At 52.2% G+C, this 16,799-nt stretch overlaps 1 protein-coding gene across 1 annotated transcript; it reads right to left on the bottom strand.

Annotated features, from left to right (window-relative positions):
• Positions 1-13,880: 13,880 nt before the first annotated feature.
• On the bottom strand, positions 13,881-16,461 carry LOC122485934. Its single transcript, XM_043585363.1, has 2 exons — positions 15,424-16,461; positions 13,881-15,208 (listed from the first exon to the last, which is right to left on the bottom strand). Exons 1-2 carry the CDS (start codon positions 16,456-16,458, stop codon positions 15,017-15,019), a joined length of 1,227 nt encoding a protein of 408 aa, XP_043441298.1. The 5' UTR covers positions 16,459-16,461; the 3' UTR covers positions 13,881-15,016.
• Positions 16,462-16,799: the final 338 nt, after the last annotated feature.

Raw genomic sequence — 16,799 nt, 5'->3', positions numbered from 1 at the left:
CATCACCGTGGGCGGGACCTTGACCGCCTGGCTGAGATGTGTGCATTCCCCCTCCCGGTACTGTTTTCTTTGGGAGGCCGTCACTACGTGCGGCCCACACTTCGGGGCTGGGGGGTCGTGCTCCACCTACGCTTCACCTCCTCGAGGGGGAAGCCTCCACGTACATTATTCAGAATTCCGCACGCCAGATTTGTGCATTCTCCTCCCTCCGTTTATTCAGGCATACGTTTATAGCAATCGATAGCTCGGTATCCGTGGGTCCTGTGGATTCTAATCCAGCACCTTATTTATTTTGTTGTTTAAACTGGCCACTGGGAGCTCTTTCGGTGGGAGTGCTCCTGTGTCTTTTGGGACTAGGCCCATCACTGTGCCTTATTTTGGGGCACCTCCTTCCCCAGCACCACCGGATGCTCCAGGCTGGTCTTGTCCGTTTCCTGCTTCGGTCCTAGAGTCAACCGTTTCTCCGAGGAGCCTGGTTCCTTTGCTTGGAGAATGGTATTAGAGACCAAAATTTGGGTGCTGGGTGTGCTCACTGCTACCGGGATGTCCTTGCTTGTAGGCCCTCCCTGGTGACAGAGCAAGGAGATATATTGTGTGTGTATTAACCTGCACACACACACACACACACACACACATTTCTATATGTGACCACCTGTGTTTATATTAAACTAAACATGAGTTCTTACCGATGTTTCCACCACTAACCCCCACCATGTGGGTCAGATAAACCCCTTGCTCATCTGCCCACTCCCACCCCGATGGTGGGAGACCGGGCTCCCGGCCCCACCGCCCCTCCACTCAATCACTCAGTCCTGGCGCGCACGCCGTGGTTTCAGAACTGCTGACGGGCACCCAGCTGAAACAGCTTTACCGACCACAGTGCAGGTCTTGTGACAGTCCTTCTGCCCTTACAGACCCCGCTCACTTCCCAAGTGACCTGGGTCAGCATCGTTTCCCCACCCCCTCAGGCAGGCGGCTTCAGGCTTTGGTAATAGAGTGAGATTCTCTGTGACAGTCTGCATTCCTTCCCGGGGTCCCCTGACCTAGGAGGTCATTTTTTTAAAATTTGCATACATTATGGCTCACTTTTTCTGCTGTAAAATTCTATGGGTTTGGCCAAACGCGTGGTCTCATGTACCCGCCGTCACAGGACCATGAAGACAGCTGCCTCACCCTAAAAAACGCCCTGTGCGCCCCCTTCCCAACCCCCACTCCCATTAAACCCCTGGCAACGATCAATCTGTTTACTGTCTCCGTTGTGTTCCTTTTTCTAGAAGATCACATTCACGGAGGCAGCAGTATGCAGCCTTTTCAGGCTGGCCTCTCTTGCTTTAGCAACATGCACGTCCGGTTCTCCCACGTGTCAGCATTGGCTCAGCAGCCCCTTCGCAGCACCTGCTCGTGTCCAGTGTATGGATAGTCCCACAGTTTATCTAGCCACTTGCCTCCTGGAGGACATTTTGTCTGCTTCCAGGTTTTGGCAACTGCCAACAGAGCGAACGCAAACATTTCTATGGACGTTTTTATGTGGACATACGCTTTCAAATCAGGTGGGTAAAATATCTGGGGCGTAATCACTGGGCTGAATGGTAAAATTATGTTCATCTTTGTAGGCACGTGCCAAATGATCTTCCAAAGTGGCTGTACCATTTCGCATTCCTACTGGCAGTGGATGAGAGGTTCCGCTGCTCTCCACCCTTGCCAGCAATTTGGTATCCTCATTTTTTTTTTTTTTTAGAAAAAATTACAGTGAAATACACATAGCAGAGAATTTACCGTCAACACCACCTTTAAGCATTCAGTGCTGTTAAGCACATTGTTGCGCAACTAATGTCTAGGATTCTTTTCATTTGTTTTTTTGGTCAATGTCTTTATTTTTATTTTCGAGAGAGAAAGAGACAGAGCGCGAGTAGGGAGGGGCAGAGAGAGAAGGAAATGGAATCCAAAGCAGGCTCCAGGCTCCACGGTCAGCACGGAGCCTGACGCGGGGCTCAAACGCACAGACCGCGAGATCATGACCTGTGCTGAAGTCTGACGCGTAACCGACCGAGCCACCCAGGCGCCCCAAATAATCCTTTTCGTTTTGGAAAGCCAAAACTCTGTCTCCATTAAACAGCAACTCCCCATTTCCCTCCCCAGCCCCTGGTACCCACCACCCTACTTTCCGTTTCTATGAGTGACTACTCTAGGGACCTCGTATAAGAGGGTTCCTCATATCGTATCCTTTTGTGACGGCTTATTTCCCTGAGTATAATGTCTTCAAGTTTCATCGATATTATAGCATGTGTTAGAATTTCGTTCCTTTCGGGGCGCCTGGGTGGCTCAGTCGGTTAAGTGTCCGACTTCAGCTCAGGTCACGGTCTCACGGTTTGTGGGTTTGAACCTCACCCGTGTCCGGCTCTGTGCTGACAGCTCGGAGCCTGGAACCTGCTTCGGATTCTATGTCTCCCTCCTTCTCTGCCCCTCCCCTGCTCGTGCTCTGTCTCTCCCTAAGATAAATACTTAAACATTTTTTTTAAGTATTTCCTTCCTTTTTAAGGATAAACAATGAACAATATTCCATTGTATGGATGGACCCCATTTTGTTTACCCATTCATTCGTCAGTGGACATTCGGGTTCCTTCACTGCTGCCTATTATGAATAATGATGCTGTGAATCTAGCTGCACAAATATCTCTGAGGCCCTGCCTTTAGGTGTTTTGGGTATATACCCAGAATTGGAATTTCAGAATCATATTTATGATAATCCTATTTTTAATTTTCTGAGAAACTGACGTGTCAGGGTTGGTTTTTATTTTAGCCAAACAGTGTAGCTGTATCTTGCTTTAATCTTGCATTTCGCTAATGACAAATGGTGCCCAGCATAATTTCATATCTTTGTCATCTGTGTGTCTTTGGTGGCAAAGTCTGTTCAGATCTTTTGCCCATTTTGTACCAGGGTTGTTAAATTCTTTTATTTACTTTTTTTTAAGAGAGAGAGAGCATGCACAGGCAGAGGAAGGGCAGAGAGAGAGGGGAGACATAGAATCTGAAGGAGGCTCCAGGCTCCGAGCTGTCAGCACAGAGCCCGACGCGGGGCTCGAACTCATGAACCGTGAGACCATGACCTGAGCTGAAGTCGGACGCCCAACCGACTGAGCCACCCAGGCGCCCCCAGTGTTGTTAAATTCTTATTATTAGTTTTAAGTGTTCATATATTTTGGATGCGAGACCTTTATCAGATGTGTGATTTACAAATATTTTCTCCAAGTCTGTGACTTTTCATTTCAGTAACAGTGTCCTTCACAAAGCAAAAGCTTTACATTTTAATAAAGTCCAGCTCGATGTTTCCTTCTGTGGACCGTGATTTTGGTGTCAGAGCTAAAAGTGGAAATCCGAGGTTGTGTTTCTTCGACGTCTCCTCTGGAAATCAAACATTTTCACATGTTCCATTCAAGCCTGGGGGTTCAGACTTCAGCACATGAATTTTGTGGGGACACAATTCAGCCCATAAAAACAGTGCGGCTAGAGCTTTATCAAAGTTACTGAGGTTTTCAAAGAGCTTTGTTTTGCTTTCATTGATTTTTGTCTGTTACTTATTCATTTTCTATATCATTGATTTTTGCTCTTTTTCCTTCCATTTTGGGTTTCATCTGCTGTTCTTTTCTCTAGGCCTTAACATAAAAACCTATATACCTGATTTTGGCCTTTACCATCTTTCCATACAAGCATTGAAAACTACATATACCCTCTAAGCACTGTCCTGGCTGCATCTCCAGGTTTTTGATGTGTTTTCCACATAATCTGGCTAAAAATATGTCCTAATTCCCTTGTGATTTATCAGGTTAAGTTTTGAGTATTGATAGTGTGTTCAGGTATTCTGTTCCTTACTAATTGTTTTCTTGTCCTCTCAATTCCTTGTTTGTGACTTTTAATTTTTTTTTATTTATTGAGAGAGAGAGAGAGAGAGAGAGAAGGGGAAGGAGAGAGAAAGGGAGAGAGAGAATCCCAAGCAGGCTCCACGCTGTCAGCACAGAGCCCAACGTGGGGCTCAAACCCACAAACCGTGAGATCATGACCTGAGCCGAAATCAGGAGTCGGCCGCTTAACCGACTGAGCCACCCAGGCGCCCCTGTGATTTTTTTGTTTTACTCAGTAAGCTCTACGCCCAACGTGGGGCCTGAACTCATGACCCAGAGATCAAGGGTCACGTGCTCTACTGACTGAGCCAGCCAGCCACCCTTGTCCCCTCAACTTCTAAGAAAAGATTGTTGAAATATCCAACTCCACTTGCGAATATTCAGTGAGACTTTGTCTCATGTATTTTGGAGCTTTGTTATTAGGGGTATACACCTTTAGAGCTGATATGCCTTTACCTCTGGTGATATTTCTCATCCTTAAATCTACTTTGTCTGATACTAATATGGCAACTCCCCTTTCTTATGATTACTGTTTGCATGGCCCAATATATTCCATTTGAAACTTTCGGCCGATTTATATTTAAAATGTGTTTCTTGCAGACATCAGTTATTTTGGTCGTGTTTTTCCGTCCAGTATGTCTACCTCTGACCTCTGATTGGAGTATTTAGATCATTTTCATGTAATGCAACTATTGACAAGTTACAGCATTTTGTGACTGAATATTTTCTTCAGTACTTCGTTTTATTTCTTTTATTGGCTTTTATTCACTCTCTCCCTGTCCCCACACCCCCTCCAGACATACCACGGTCTACCTTCAAATATGATTTTACTGGTACACATACAATGTAAGACCCTTACAATAATACACTCCCATCTCCTTTCTCTCGTCTTTGTGCTGGCTTTGCCATCTAGGACTTCTACATGTGTTAAAACCTGACAACGCATTGCTATTCATTTTTGCTTAAAGTCAACTTTAAAAGAATTAAAAACAGTAAAAAAAAAATCTTACATTTCCCATTTAGGGCATTCTTTATTTCCATTTGGTATGACTTTCTTTCAGCTTGTAGCTTTCCCTTCATTATTTTTTTTTAATATTTCACTTAAATTTTTTTTATTACTTTTCCTTATTTTTGAGAGGCAGAGAGAGACAGAGCATGAGCGGGGGAGGGGCAGAGAAAGAGGGAGACACAGAATCCGAAGCAGGCTCCAGGCTCCGAGCTGTCAGCCCAGAGCCCGACACGGGGCTCGAACCCACGAACCGTGAGATCATGTCCTGAGCCGAAGTCGGACACGCAACCGACTGAGCCACCCAGGCGCCCCTTAATATTTTAGTTTTTTAAGTAATCTCTACACCCAACGTGGGGCTTGAACTTACAACCCGGAGATGAAAGTTGCGTGTGCCACCAACTGAGCCAGCTAGGCACCCCATATAGCTTTTTCCTTTGATATTTCTTGTAGTGCAAGTCTGCTGGCAAAAAGGATCTCCATTGTGTCTTTCTGAAAAAGTTTTGTTTGCCTTCCTTTTGGAGGAGCAGTTTCTCTGGATACAGAATTCTAAGTTGATAGGGTTTGTTTCCTTTCAGCAATTTAAACATGCCGTTACATTGTCTTCTGGTTTTCATTGTTTCTGACAATGAGTCAGTAGTCATTCTTACCTTTGTTTCCCTAAATAAAACACGCCCCTCCCCCACTCCCTACACACCTTTGGATGCTTTTAAGCATTTTCGCTTTTTGTTACTGGTTTTCAAAATGTTGACTCAGATGTATCCTGGCGTGGTTTCATGTATCTTTACTTTGCCGGGATTTGTCAAATTTTTGGATCTGTGCCTTGACAGTTTTCGACAAATTTAGAAAAATTTTAGCCACTATTTCTTCAAATTTCAATTGCAGGATCGCCTGGGTGGCTCGATCGGTTGAGCATCCGACATCAGCTCAGGTCATTATCTCACAAAGTTTGCTGCTGTCAGCACACAGAGCCCACTTCAGATCCTCGGTCTCCCTCTCTCTCCCCCTCCCCCACTGGTGCTCTTTCTCTCTTAAAAATAAAAATAAAACATTAAAAAAGCTTCCCACTGGGGCACCTGGGTGGCTCAGTCGGTTGAGCGTCCCGACTTCGGCTCAGGTCATGATCTCGCGGTCTGTGGGTTCGAGCCCCACGTCGGGGTCTGTGCCAACAGCTCGGAGCCTGGAGCCTGATTCAGATTCTGTGTCTCCCTCTCTCTCTGCCCCTCTCCCGCTCATGCTTTTGCTCTCTCTCTCTCTCTCTCTCAAAAATAAATAAACATTAAAGGGGCGCCTGGGTGGCGCAGTCGGTTAAGCGTCCGACTTCAGCCAGGTCACGATCTCGCGGTCCGGGAGTTCGAGCCCCGCGTCGGGCTCTGGGCTGATGATGGCTCAGAGCCTGGAACCTGTTTCCGATTCTGTGTCTCCCTCTCTCTCTGCCCCTCGCCCGTTCATGCTCTGTCTCTCTCTGTCCCAAAAATAAATAAACGTTGAAAAAAAAAATTAAAAAAACAAACAAACAAACAAAACCACTTCCCATTACATATACATTAGGCTGATTGCTATAGTTCCACGGGTCACTAAGTTTCTGTTCATTTTTCACATTTTTTTCTCTTTGTGATTTAGTTTGAATATTTTCTATTGTTGTGATCTCGGGTTCACCAGTCTTTTGTTTTGCTTGTCTCTCTGCTTTTAGGTCCCTATAGTTCATTTTTATTTTGAGGTATTGTATTTTTCAGCATTAGACGTTTCATTTGGCTTATTTTATATCATCTCTTTTTCTCCTCCTTATGTTCATGTTTTGTTTTAAATTCATGAACATATATATATAACATCTATTTTTAAATATCCGCTAATTCCGCTCTCTCTCACCTGTCTTGGTCTCTTTGTATTGACTGATTTTTCTTCTAATTACGGATCACATTTTCTGCTTACACCTGTCTGGTAATTTTTCATCAAATGCTGGACATTGTAAAGTTAAATTATTGAATCTCTGGATTTCGTTCTTTTTTTTTTTTTTTGTAAGAATGTTGAAGTTTGGGGGAAAAAAGAATGTTGAAGTTTGTTTTGACAGGATATCAACTTACTTGCAAGGCAGTTTGATCTTTTTGAAGCCTATTTATTCATTTATTAAATTTTTTAAAACATTTATTCATTTTTGAGAGACAGAGTGTGAGCAGGGGAGGGGCAGAGCGAGAGGGAGACACAGAATCCGAAGCAGGCTCCAGGCTCCGAGCTGTCAGCACAGAGCTTGATGTGGGGCTCAAATTCATGAGCTGTGAGATCATGACCTCAGCCAAAGTTGGATGCCTGACCAGCTAAGGCACCCAGGCACCCCTATTCATTTATTTATTTATTTTTTAAACGTTTATTTATTTTTGGGACAGAGAGAGACAGAGCATGAACGGGGGAGGGGCAGAGAGAGAGGGAGACACAGAATCGGAAACAGGCTCCAGGCTCTGAGCCATCAGCCCAGAGCCCGACGCGGGGCTTGAACTCCCGGACCGTGAGATCGTGACCTGGCTGAAGTCGGACACTTAACTGACTGCGCCACCCAGGCGCCCCGTATTTTTAAAGATTTTATTTGTAAGTAAGCTCTACACCCAATGTGGGGGTCGAACTCACGACCCTGACATCAAGAGTCGCGTGCTCTACTGACTGAGCCCGCCAGGAGCCCCTTTTTGAGGTTTTTAAAACTTTGTTAGAGTGAGTCTGGATTAGCCTTTTATGCGGGGACAGTTTAGCCCTGCTACTAACGTGGCTATTATGAAACCTCCGTGAAATGCCCTGGATGCTTAATGAGGTCTGTCGGGAGCCCAGACGTCTCTCTGTCCCATGTGAGCTCTGGGACTTGTTCAGCGCTACAGTTCTCCAGGAGCCGCTCTTTGGTGAGTCTCATGGGATTTCCTCGTACACAAGCACAGTTTAAAATTCACCAAAGCCGTAAGGGAACCTCTGCGCAGATTTCTGGAGCTTGTTCTCTGCATAGTGACTCCCACTTAGCACCTTGCCCTGCTAATTCCAACCGCGTCTGCCTCGCCACACTCCAGTCTCTGTGTCTCAACTCAGGAGACTTCTGTCTTCTGTGTCTCAGCCCAGAGCGTACTGCCAGGCAGAAAGACGAGATCATTGTGTGGCTCGCATCTCTGTTTTCTTCTCTTAGGGATCTGAGTCCTGGGCTGTCTATTGCTGGATGTCTTAAGAAAGTCGCTACATATATTTTTTTCTTGGCAGTGTCCTCGCTTATGGCACGAGGACAAATCCCACACCAGTGAACCCATGACGGCGGGAGACAGAAGTCCCCTCTATACTTGGTAATGTGCACAGTAACATATTTTTACACGTAAAGGATGTATCCTTCCATGATCTGATTTTTCTTTAAAAATTTTTTTTAACGTTTATTTATTTTTTGAGAGAGAGAGAGACAGAGCGTGAATAGGGGAGGGGCAGAGAGAGAGGGAGACACAGAATCTGAAGCAGGCTTCAGGCTCCGAGCGGTCAGCCCAGAGCCCGACGCGGGGCTCAAACTCACGGACCACGAGATCGTGACCTGAGCCAAAGTCGGCCGCTTAACCGACTGAGCCACCCAGGAGCCCCTGGTTTTTCTTTTATCAACATGCTAGTAACAACTTTCCGCGTCCATATGTTCAGACATACCTTCGTCATGGCTGTGTAGTATTCTGCTATGGAAATTTACTGCCAGGTAACTGCTTCTCCCTGATGGCTGCTGAGATGGCTTCACATTTCTTACTGTTGCCCCCAACATAAGGATGGGAATTCTTACTTACGCACCTTTGTGAACTTGTCTGGGAGCGTCTGCTTCTTCCGACCTCTCAGCCAACCAACCTTGAGATTTCTCCGAGGGCGTTTGCCTGTTAAGCCTTTTCCTCATTTCCATGGGGGAACTTTCTATGGAAACAAGACTTCCTGCCAGCTAAGCTAAAAGCCCGGGTAATTGGTTTCTTGCTCTCAGGAAATAAGACTTCATCAGACTTTGCCAAGACAATCCCAGGTACATTCCGTCCTTTTCACTTGCTGTCACGATGCAAGAATTTCCCCGGCGTATTAAATATTCTCTGTAAGGTGGCTGGGCCGAGCTTCACGCCCTCGCCTCGCTGCACACGTCGGCTGCTGCCACGTGCTATGGCTAAAATCAACCCTTCTGTGATGGCGTGAGTGGTCGAGGCTCCCCACTGCCACCCCCATCCTTAAGAGAGGTTACCTAGCGTGATGTTGCTGGGCCACAGGGGGTGGCCATTTGGAGGCTATCCGTATGTATTGCCGAACTGCTTTCCAAAATGTCGTGCCGGCTTATGTCCAATAGGTTAAGAACCTCCTTCTCACGTGGGGTCAGTGGCCCGGGCACCACCAACCTGGTGCGCCCACCTCCAGCCTCGACTCACACCGTGAATAGAGGCGGCATAGGACCCGCGCTGGCCGTGGGCGGTGGCGGGGGTGACAGCAGGGCCGGCAGTGGGCCCGGTGGATGTCCGGCGTGTGGCCTTGGTTGTAGCCTTCTGTGCCGAGGTGCCCGGAGGCAGCAGCAGGGCTGTGCTCACCTGTCCGGCCCTGTGGCAGGGTGTTGGGCTTTCTGGCCGGCTACACCGTCCTTGATCTTGGTCCCCTGGGTAACCTGTGAGCCTCCCGATATCTTGTTAAAAAATTCCCCTTCTGGGGCACCCTGCTGGCTCCGTGGGTAGCGTATGAAGACTCTTGATCTCAGGTTTGGAAGTTCAAGCTCCAAGTTCAAGCTAGGTGTCGAGGTTATTTAAAAATAAAATCTTTTTTTTTTTTTTTTAATTTTTTTTTAACATTTATTTATTTTTGGGACAGAGAGAGACAGAGCATGAATGGGGGAGGGGCAGAGAGAGAGGGAAACACAGAATCGGAAACAGGCTCCAGGCTCTGAGCCATCAGCCCAGAGCCTGACGCGGGGCTCGAACTCACGGACCGCGAGATCGTGACCTGGCTGAAGTCGGACGCTTAACCGACTGCGCCACCCAGACGCCCCTAAAAATAAAATCTTAATTAAAAAAAAAAAAAAGATTCCTCTTCTGCTTGAACATGCCAGGGCCTTCCCACCGGTGGCAGCCTGCTGCCCGCCCCATCTGGACTCCCACCGTTTTCTTGCCCACGGAACCATTCTTCTGTTGGGACTGCTGAGCCCCAGGGTTGGGGGATGCTTGGCTAATGCCGACCGTGGCCAGCTGGCTCCTGGCTGTCTCGAGTCCCTCACGTGGTGGGAGGTCCAGTGGCCTGTTCTGGCCAAAAGGCCTCGGGGAGAATTTGCTGCAGAGGCTTCTGGGACAGGTTTCTCTGGCCATAAAAGGGGACAGATGTGACCCGCCCAGCCTCTTCCTCCTTTCTTTCCATTCTTTCTCTCTCTTTCACTGGGGTGAGGGCTGTGAACAATGTCTGAGGCTCCGGCGAATACTTTGCAACCCGTGGAGACCAAAGCTCAGACCCACCTGCTACAGGCTAAAAGACTAAAAGACTAAAAGACTAAAGACTGAAAGAGTCTGGTCCTGGCCGAGGACAGCCCTCGCTTCTACATTTCTGGTTATACCAGGACAATAAACCCCTATGCGTCGGATCGCCTGTGAATTGGGTTTTCAGTTACCTGCAGCTGAATTTATTCCTAATTGCCATGCCCCCCCCCCCCCCCCCCCCCGCCCCGGGACTTGCCTCTGCAGAGAAATGCATGCATACACACGATGCGTGGTGGCTCAGGGAAACCCTTACGCAGCCATTTCAGGCTATGTCCTCGGTCCGGATTCTTGGTGGTGATACCCCGCACTGGGAAACAAAATGAGAAAAGACAGTTTGGCAGATGAGATCGGGCAGCCCACCGAAGCCGCAGGAAGCCTGAGCGCCTTTCCTGGTGGGTGGGCAGCAACCCAAGGAAGCAGGCTCCCAGCCTAGGTATACCCAGGGTGCTCCGGTTGTGGGGTCTCCTGCCCTTGAACCCTCTGCTGTGGGCCCCAAACTCTCGGTGCAGCTGCTAGTGATGCCCCCAAATTGGAGTCTTTTCTATCACTACATCCGGATACAAAGTCGCCTGTGTTTGGCCGAGGCCGAGCTGCAGGGGTGGGGGTGGAAGGTCATATTCGGCCATGGTTTTGCGTCAGGCTTCAGGGAACCACAGGCTCCAGGCAGTGTGAACAGGGCGGCACGGGGTTTCTCGGCTCTGCGCACCCCAGACGCGCCCCGCGCGTCCACGCCAGCTTGTCGCGCGTGGAAATAAACATCTCTGCTCCCGGGGATCCCGCGGGATCCGACCCAGAGTCAGAGGGAGTTGTGTTCCGATTGGCGGAGGCCCGCACGGTCTGGCCAATCACCTGCAGGGAGGCAGCCCGCGCGGGGCGTGCGGGTGGCAGGGGGGAAGGCGGCAGGAAGCCCCCAGCGGTTCAGAGCCGAGCTCCAGAGCCGGCGGTGGGGTCTGAATCCGGGCTTTGCCGCTTCGCAGCTGTGCCCTCTTGGTCCCGTTACTCAGCCTCCCGGGGCCTCAGTTTGCGCATCCGGGGGTCCGGGGTGGGGGTGGGGGCGCTCCTGATGCTGGAGTGCCCGCTCCAGGGATGCGGGTCCACCCGTCTGCATTAGTAAGTGCTTTGTCCCCTCCTCTCCCCTCCACTTTCTGCTTAAAAACGGATTGGACCTCGGGGAGCCTGGGTGGCTCAGTCCTTGAGCGTCTGACTTCGGCCCAGGTCATGGGTTCGAGCCCCGTGTGGTCTGCTTCAGATTCTGTGTCTCCCCCTCTCGCTGCCCCTCCCCCACTCATGCTGTGCCTCTCTCTCTCTCTCTTTCAAAAATAAACATTGATTTAAAAAATTAAAAAAGAACAGACTGAACGTTGATGTTTCATGCCCACTCACAGCAAACATTCAGTAAGCACCCACTGTATGCCTACTGTGGTGCAGGGTCTGTTGCTGAGCACAGCCGTGTGGCCGGGTGAGGCCTCCGCCAGGGCAGCCCCTCCACGTTGGGAGCAGTGCCTGCGTGGGCCGGCTCCACCCCACAGGATGGGCAGGAGCAGGCGCCCTCTAGTGCCAAGGACGTCTTGGGCAGAGGGAGCACCGCATGAGAAAAATGCTGGCGGGACCAGACAGCTGGCCAGCTCCCAGGGGAGGGGACCCTGCAGGGCCTGGGCCACGTCTGGAGAGGGGGCCATGAGGCTCCGGCCCAGGATCTCACCCTGAATTCAGGCTCCCCCTGCTGCTCCTTGTCCGAAAAGGAAAATCATGGACCTGCCGGTCCCTCCTCTCCCATTTTCATGATGGGCTCAAGGCAGATGCCTGGCTACATCCCTTTCTCTTGGCGGCCTGTCAGTGCAACAAAGTGCCCCCAAACTTAACGGCAACAGTATCCAAGGGTCAGGAAATGGCTTCCCCGGGGGGTCCTGCTTCAGGGTCTCCCATGAGGCCGTGGTCAAGCTGTGGCCTGGGCCAGTGGTCTCTGAAGACCGGAGCTAGCTCGTGTGGCTGTTGGCAGGCCTCCGTTCCTCGCCAATGTGGAGGGAGTGACCCAAGGGAGGGCCTCATCTCTCTCTCTCTCTAAGTTTCTATATGTAAGTAATCTCTACAGCCAATGTGGGGCTCGAACTCATGACCTTGAGATCAGTAGCCACGTGCTCTTCCAGCTGAGCCAGCCAGGCACTCGGGGCCTCCTATCTCTCGTAACCTGGTCTCAGAAGTGTCATGGCATCGCTTCTGCCCTATTCTATTGGTCACACAGACCTCGGCTGGTACGGTGTGGGAGGGGACCACAGGGACATGGGTACCGGGAGTGGGGCCATCGGGGCTGTCTTAGAGCTGGCCCACCATAGATGGCTGCTGTGGTGTGTCTGTGTCCCCCATCTATGTGTTTGTTTTAGAAACTAATTAGCAGTTTTGTTATTTGTTTACTTACGTATTTTTTAAGGATTTTATTTTTTGAAGTAATCTCTGCCTCTAACATGCGCCTTGAACTCACGGCCCGAGATGGAGTCACACGCTCCCCCGACCGAGCCAGCCAGGTGCCCTTGCCAGTTTTGTCCTTAAGATGCCTCAAGTCCGGGGGCGCCTGGGTGGCTCAGTCGGTTAAGCGTCCGACTTCAGCTCAGGTCACAATCTCGCGGTCCACGAGTTCAAGCCCCGCGTCGGGCTCTGGGCTGGTGGCTCAGAGCCTGGAGCCTGCTTCCGATTCTGTGTCTCCCTCTCTCTCTGCCCCTCCCCTGTTCATGCTGTGTCTCTCTCTCTGTCTCAAAAATAAATAAACGTTAAAAAAAAATTAAAAAAAAAAAAGATGCCTCAAGTCCGTCCTCACGTCCATTGAAGCAGCTTGAGGGCCACACCTGGAAAGCAGAACGTGGCTCTACTTCCGGGATTCTTCTGGAAACCCTTCTCGGAGGCCTTCAGACTCCTATGGCCTCAACCCATCCAGTTTAGACGAATAATTCCCTTGGATACTTTTCAGATTTCTTTCTGCTGAGAACATTAATTTGCTGAAAACAAATCCTTTTTTGTGATTCTCTCAGGTCTTGCCTGTCTTGGTGATTTCGGCAAAAGAACAACCAAACTGTCCCTGCAGCCTCGTCGGTCCCGAGGAGAGGTCAGCATCCCCCCCACCCCAGCCCAGAGACTACCTGCCCCCCTGGGAGGCATGGACAAGAGAGGCCAGGGCCAGGCACTGCTGCCTGGAGGGGTGTTCTGGACTATGGGTGTCCACCATTATGGACAAATGAGCCAGCTGCTAAGGACAGCACAGGCTCTGGTGACACTGCACGGGGAATGGCCCAGAGCCAGACGAACGAGCATCCGGGAGACAGAAACGGGGACTTCAATGCTGGGGACCCATTACATCAGCCTTCCAGGGTCAGGAGATAATTTGTCAGCTCTCTGCCCCACGTGGCCCCTGTGGAAATCAAACAAGCAGTCTTGCCCATTTTTAGAGATAAATTAAACGCATCAATATAAAAAAGTCAGGCAGCAACGCGGAGAGGAGAGCGTGGGGAGGTGGACAGAGCTGTGATTTATTGGCCCTTTAATAAGTATTTCTGGGGCTGTCCTGGCCGCCTCCCGCCAGTCGCATGGTGGCCGTGAGCCCCTCCACGGAGGTCGTGAGGGGCGCTACCACCCCGACTTGCCAACCCACCGGCCAGAGAGGCGGCTCTCCTCCCAGCTGGTGTCTCGGAGCATCCAACACAAGCTGCATGGGGAAAAAGACAGAGAAGGAACGAGGGGCCAGCCGGCAGGGCGAAGGTCTCACCAGCGACCCTGGGGCCAACTCCTGTGCAGTCACAGTGCACCGAACACCCCTCTGAGCTACACCTGGGTTTCAGCATCCAAGGAGCCTGGAGGGTCCTCGCTGGCTATGCCTCTTCAGTATGAACCTGCAAGGGCCCTGCGTGGCCACTGCCCGCCCTCCCACCACAGGCACCTTTCCCCTGCACGCCCAACACCAGCCTCGACCACCCTGTAAAGTGTACCAGTCTGGTAGGTGAGAAGTGACCCTTCCTGGTTATTTGGACGTGTATGTCTGATTTGGGGAGGGGGGGGGGCTGGAGCACTTTTTCACTTTGTCTGAGCCACAGTGGGGTGTGCTGTTTTTCTCCATGATTAAATAAAGACCCTCTGACGTGTTGAGAATGTTATACACAGTGGCCCAGTTTGTTGCCACGCACTAGCTTTGGGGTGGGGTGGGAGAAGAGTTGACCTTGATCGGAAAGGTGGTCTGCGGATTTATAGTGGATTTATATTCACTACTTTATTGTCAACCAATACTTAGGGAGGGCCTCGTGGGTGCATGCAGGACACAGCTAGAAACACAGTGGGCAGAAAGAACTCGAAACCTAGTAGAGGGAAACAGACTTAAAAACCAGGAAACTGGATAATGTCAGAGGGCGTGTGAGCTACGGAGAAAAAGCTGGGAGGGGGTTGCCAGTTTACAGAGGGGCTAGAGGAGGTCCCCCTGAGAAGACAACATTTGAGCAGTATTTGACAACAAAGATTTGAAGGAGGACATGGGGCACCTAGATGGAAAAGAGAGGTCCCCAGAGACACAGATGGTGCAAAGGCCCTGGGGTAAGTACAGGACAGTGTATTCCAGCGACTGCAGAACAGCCAGAGCAGGGAGGTGGTCAGATGGCGTGGGGCTGTGGGCTCCTAGGAGGACTCTGGCTTCTCTTCTGAGGGCTGGGTGAGCAGGTGTCAATCGTGTAGCAATGCAGTGCGGGCAGCTGAGTGGGATTCCCAGTGTGAGTAGACAGCATTGAGGCTGGGAGCCAATTTACAGAGGTTTGCCTCCCCAGCCCTCCACCCCTGACAGGACCTGGGGTTTCTGAGGCACACCCAGGCAGCCCTTGGGGAACAGAGGCCCTGGGCAGGTAGGATATGCCGCCTCCCCCCCCCCCCCCCAGGACTCTCTGCAACAGAGAGGGGAGGGGAGAGGGCATGGGGTGGTGCTTGTTGCGGAAGCGTGGCTTCCATTGTGCACAGGGGCGAAGTGTCACCCATACCCAAGGGCTCCCCGTTAGAGTGGGGACAGCACCTGCTTGGCTCTGTCACTCAGCCCATTCCCCTTCCTGCAGGCCCAGGGCTGGCCGGGGGCCTCGCCCTCACTCTCCATCAGCTGGGGCCGGGTCACATGTGGTGCTGGTGGGTGTACGTGCTGAAGCTGCGGGTCCCTGCGGCTTTTGTGCGGAGCCCCGCCCCGGACACCTGGGCAGGCCCGAGGCGGGAGCCGGCCGGCCACGGACGGGGGGCGGGGATCCGAGCGCTCGGCCGCGTGGGCACCGGACCGCAGGAGAGACGGAGCAAGGTCCTGTGCTGGAGATTCCGGGTCCCCGCGGGCCTTTAGAACCCGGGAGAAGTTGTCTCCGCGGAAGGGGCGGGGGTCGCAGCCGCTCAGATTCTGAAGCAGAGCCGACTTAATGGAAATTCTCCCGAAGCCTTTTCTCGCCGCTCCGCCGAGGGGCTGGAGCAGAGGGAGGGAGGGAGGGAGGAGAGCCCGGAGGAGGGGGAGGCCGGCCTGCCTTGGGGGGCGGGGGGCGCACCTGCAGGCCGCCGCCTCCCGCGCCCGCCCGGAGGAGGAGCGACAGGATCCCCCGCCGCTGCGGCCTCGCGGGCCCAGGGACGCCTTTGTCTTCGGGTGAAGGGACCCCCTCCCAACCCTCCGCAGAATGCGCAGCCAGATGTCGCCCTCCGCGCTCCGAGGGGGCCGTCTCGTAAATTTTGCGTCTCTTTTTTGTACCGAAGCGCTGGTTCTCCTACAATAATGACCTTCCCGGGCAGAACAGCGCCTCCTGCTCCCACTCCTGGTTGGAGAGCTCGGGCGCCCGGGGCCGAGGAGGGGCGGGCGAGCACTGACCCCGGGCAGGCTGGCGGGGCCGGCGGGGGAGGGGGAGGGGCCGTGCACCTGCAGCACCTCCGACCCGCACCCCGTCAGAAAGCAGGAGCGCGTCCACACCCCCAGCACAGGGCACGGTCGCACCCGGCGCGGGACCCCCGAGCTCCCCCGGGGCCGAGGGTCGGCCGAGGGCGGGCCCCCAGAAGCGCCGGCGGGGCCGCACGTAGAGCCCATTGCGCACGCGCCTCCTGCCCCGCCCACCACGCTCCCATTGGGCGCCGGGCCGCCGCCCCGCGTGATTGGCCCGGGCTGCCGTGCTCTCGGCCAATGGGCGTGTGGCTCCTGGTGAGCCGGGCGGCGGGGCGAGGCGGGCTGCGGTGGCGCGGTTGCCGGGGCCCCGGGGCCTCTCCTTGAACGGTCGTGTTGCCGCCCTTCGGTGCGGGCCGTGAGGCCCCGGGTGAGCCTGCGGTCCCAGTAGTGGACCTTTGCACAGTTGCGCAGTCCGTCCAGCGGGAAGCCCCCGCCCGCCCCACGTTGGCCGGGGGCAGCGCTGGGCGACCCTCGCAGAGTGTCGT

This window comes from Prionailurus bengalensis, chromosome E1 (assembly GCF_016509475.1).
Source record: "Prionailurus bengalensis isolate Pbe53 chromosome E1, Fcat_Pben_1.1_paternal_pri, whole genome shotgun sequence".
Classification (NCBI taxonomy): domain Eukaryota; kingdom Metazoa; phylum Chordata; class Mammalia; order Carnivora; family Felidae; genus Prionailurus; species Prionailurus bengalensis.
This window is presented reverse-complemented; position numbering and strand designations above follow the sequence as displayed.

Coding starts and splice junctions, on each gene's coding strand:
- LOC122485934 (XM_043585363.1), bottom strand. CDS start 16,458: ATGGGCTCTACGTGCGGCCCCGCCGGCGCTTCTGGGGGCCCGCCCTCG. Junction 15,209..15,423: donor GTGACAGAGCCAAGCAGGTG/CTGTCCCCACTC, acceptor TCAGAAACCCCA/GGTCCTGTCAGGGGTGGAGG.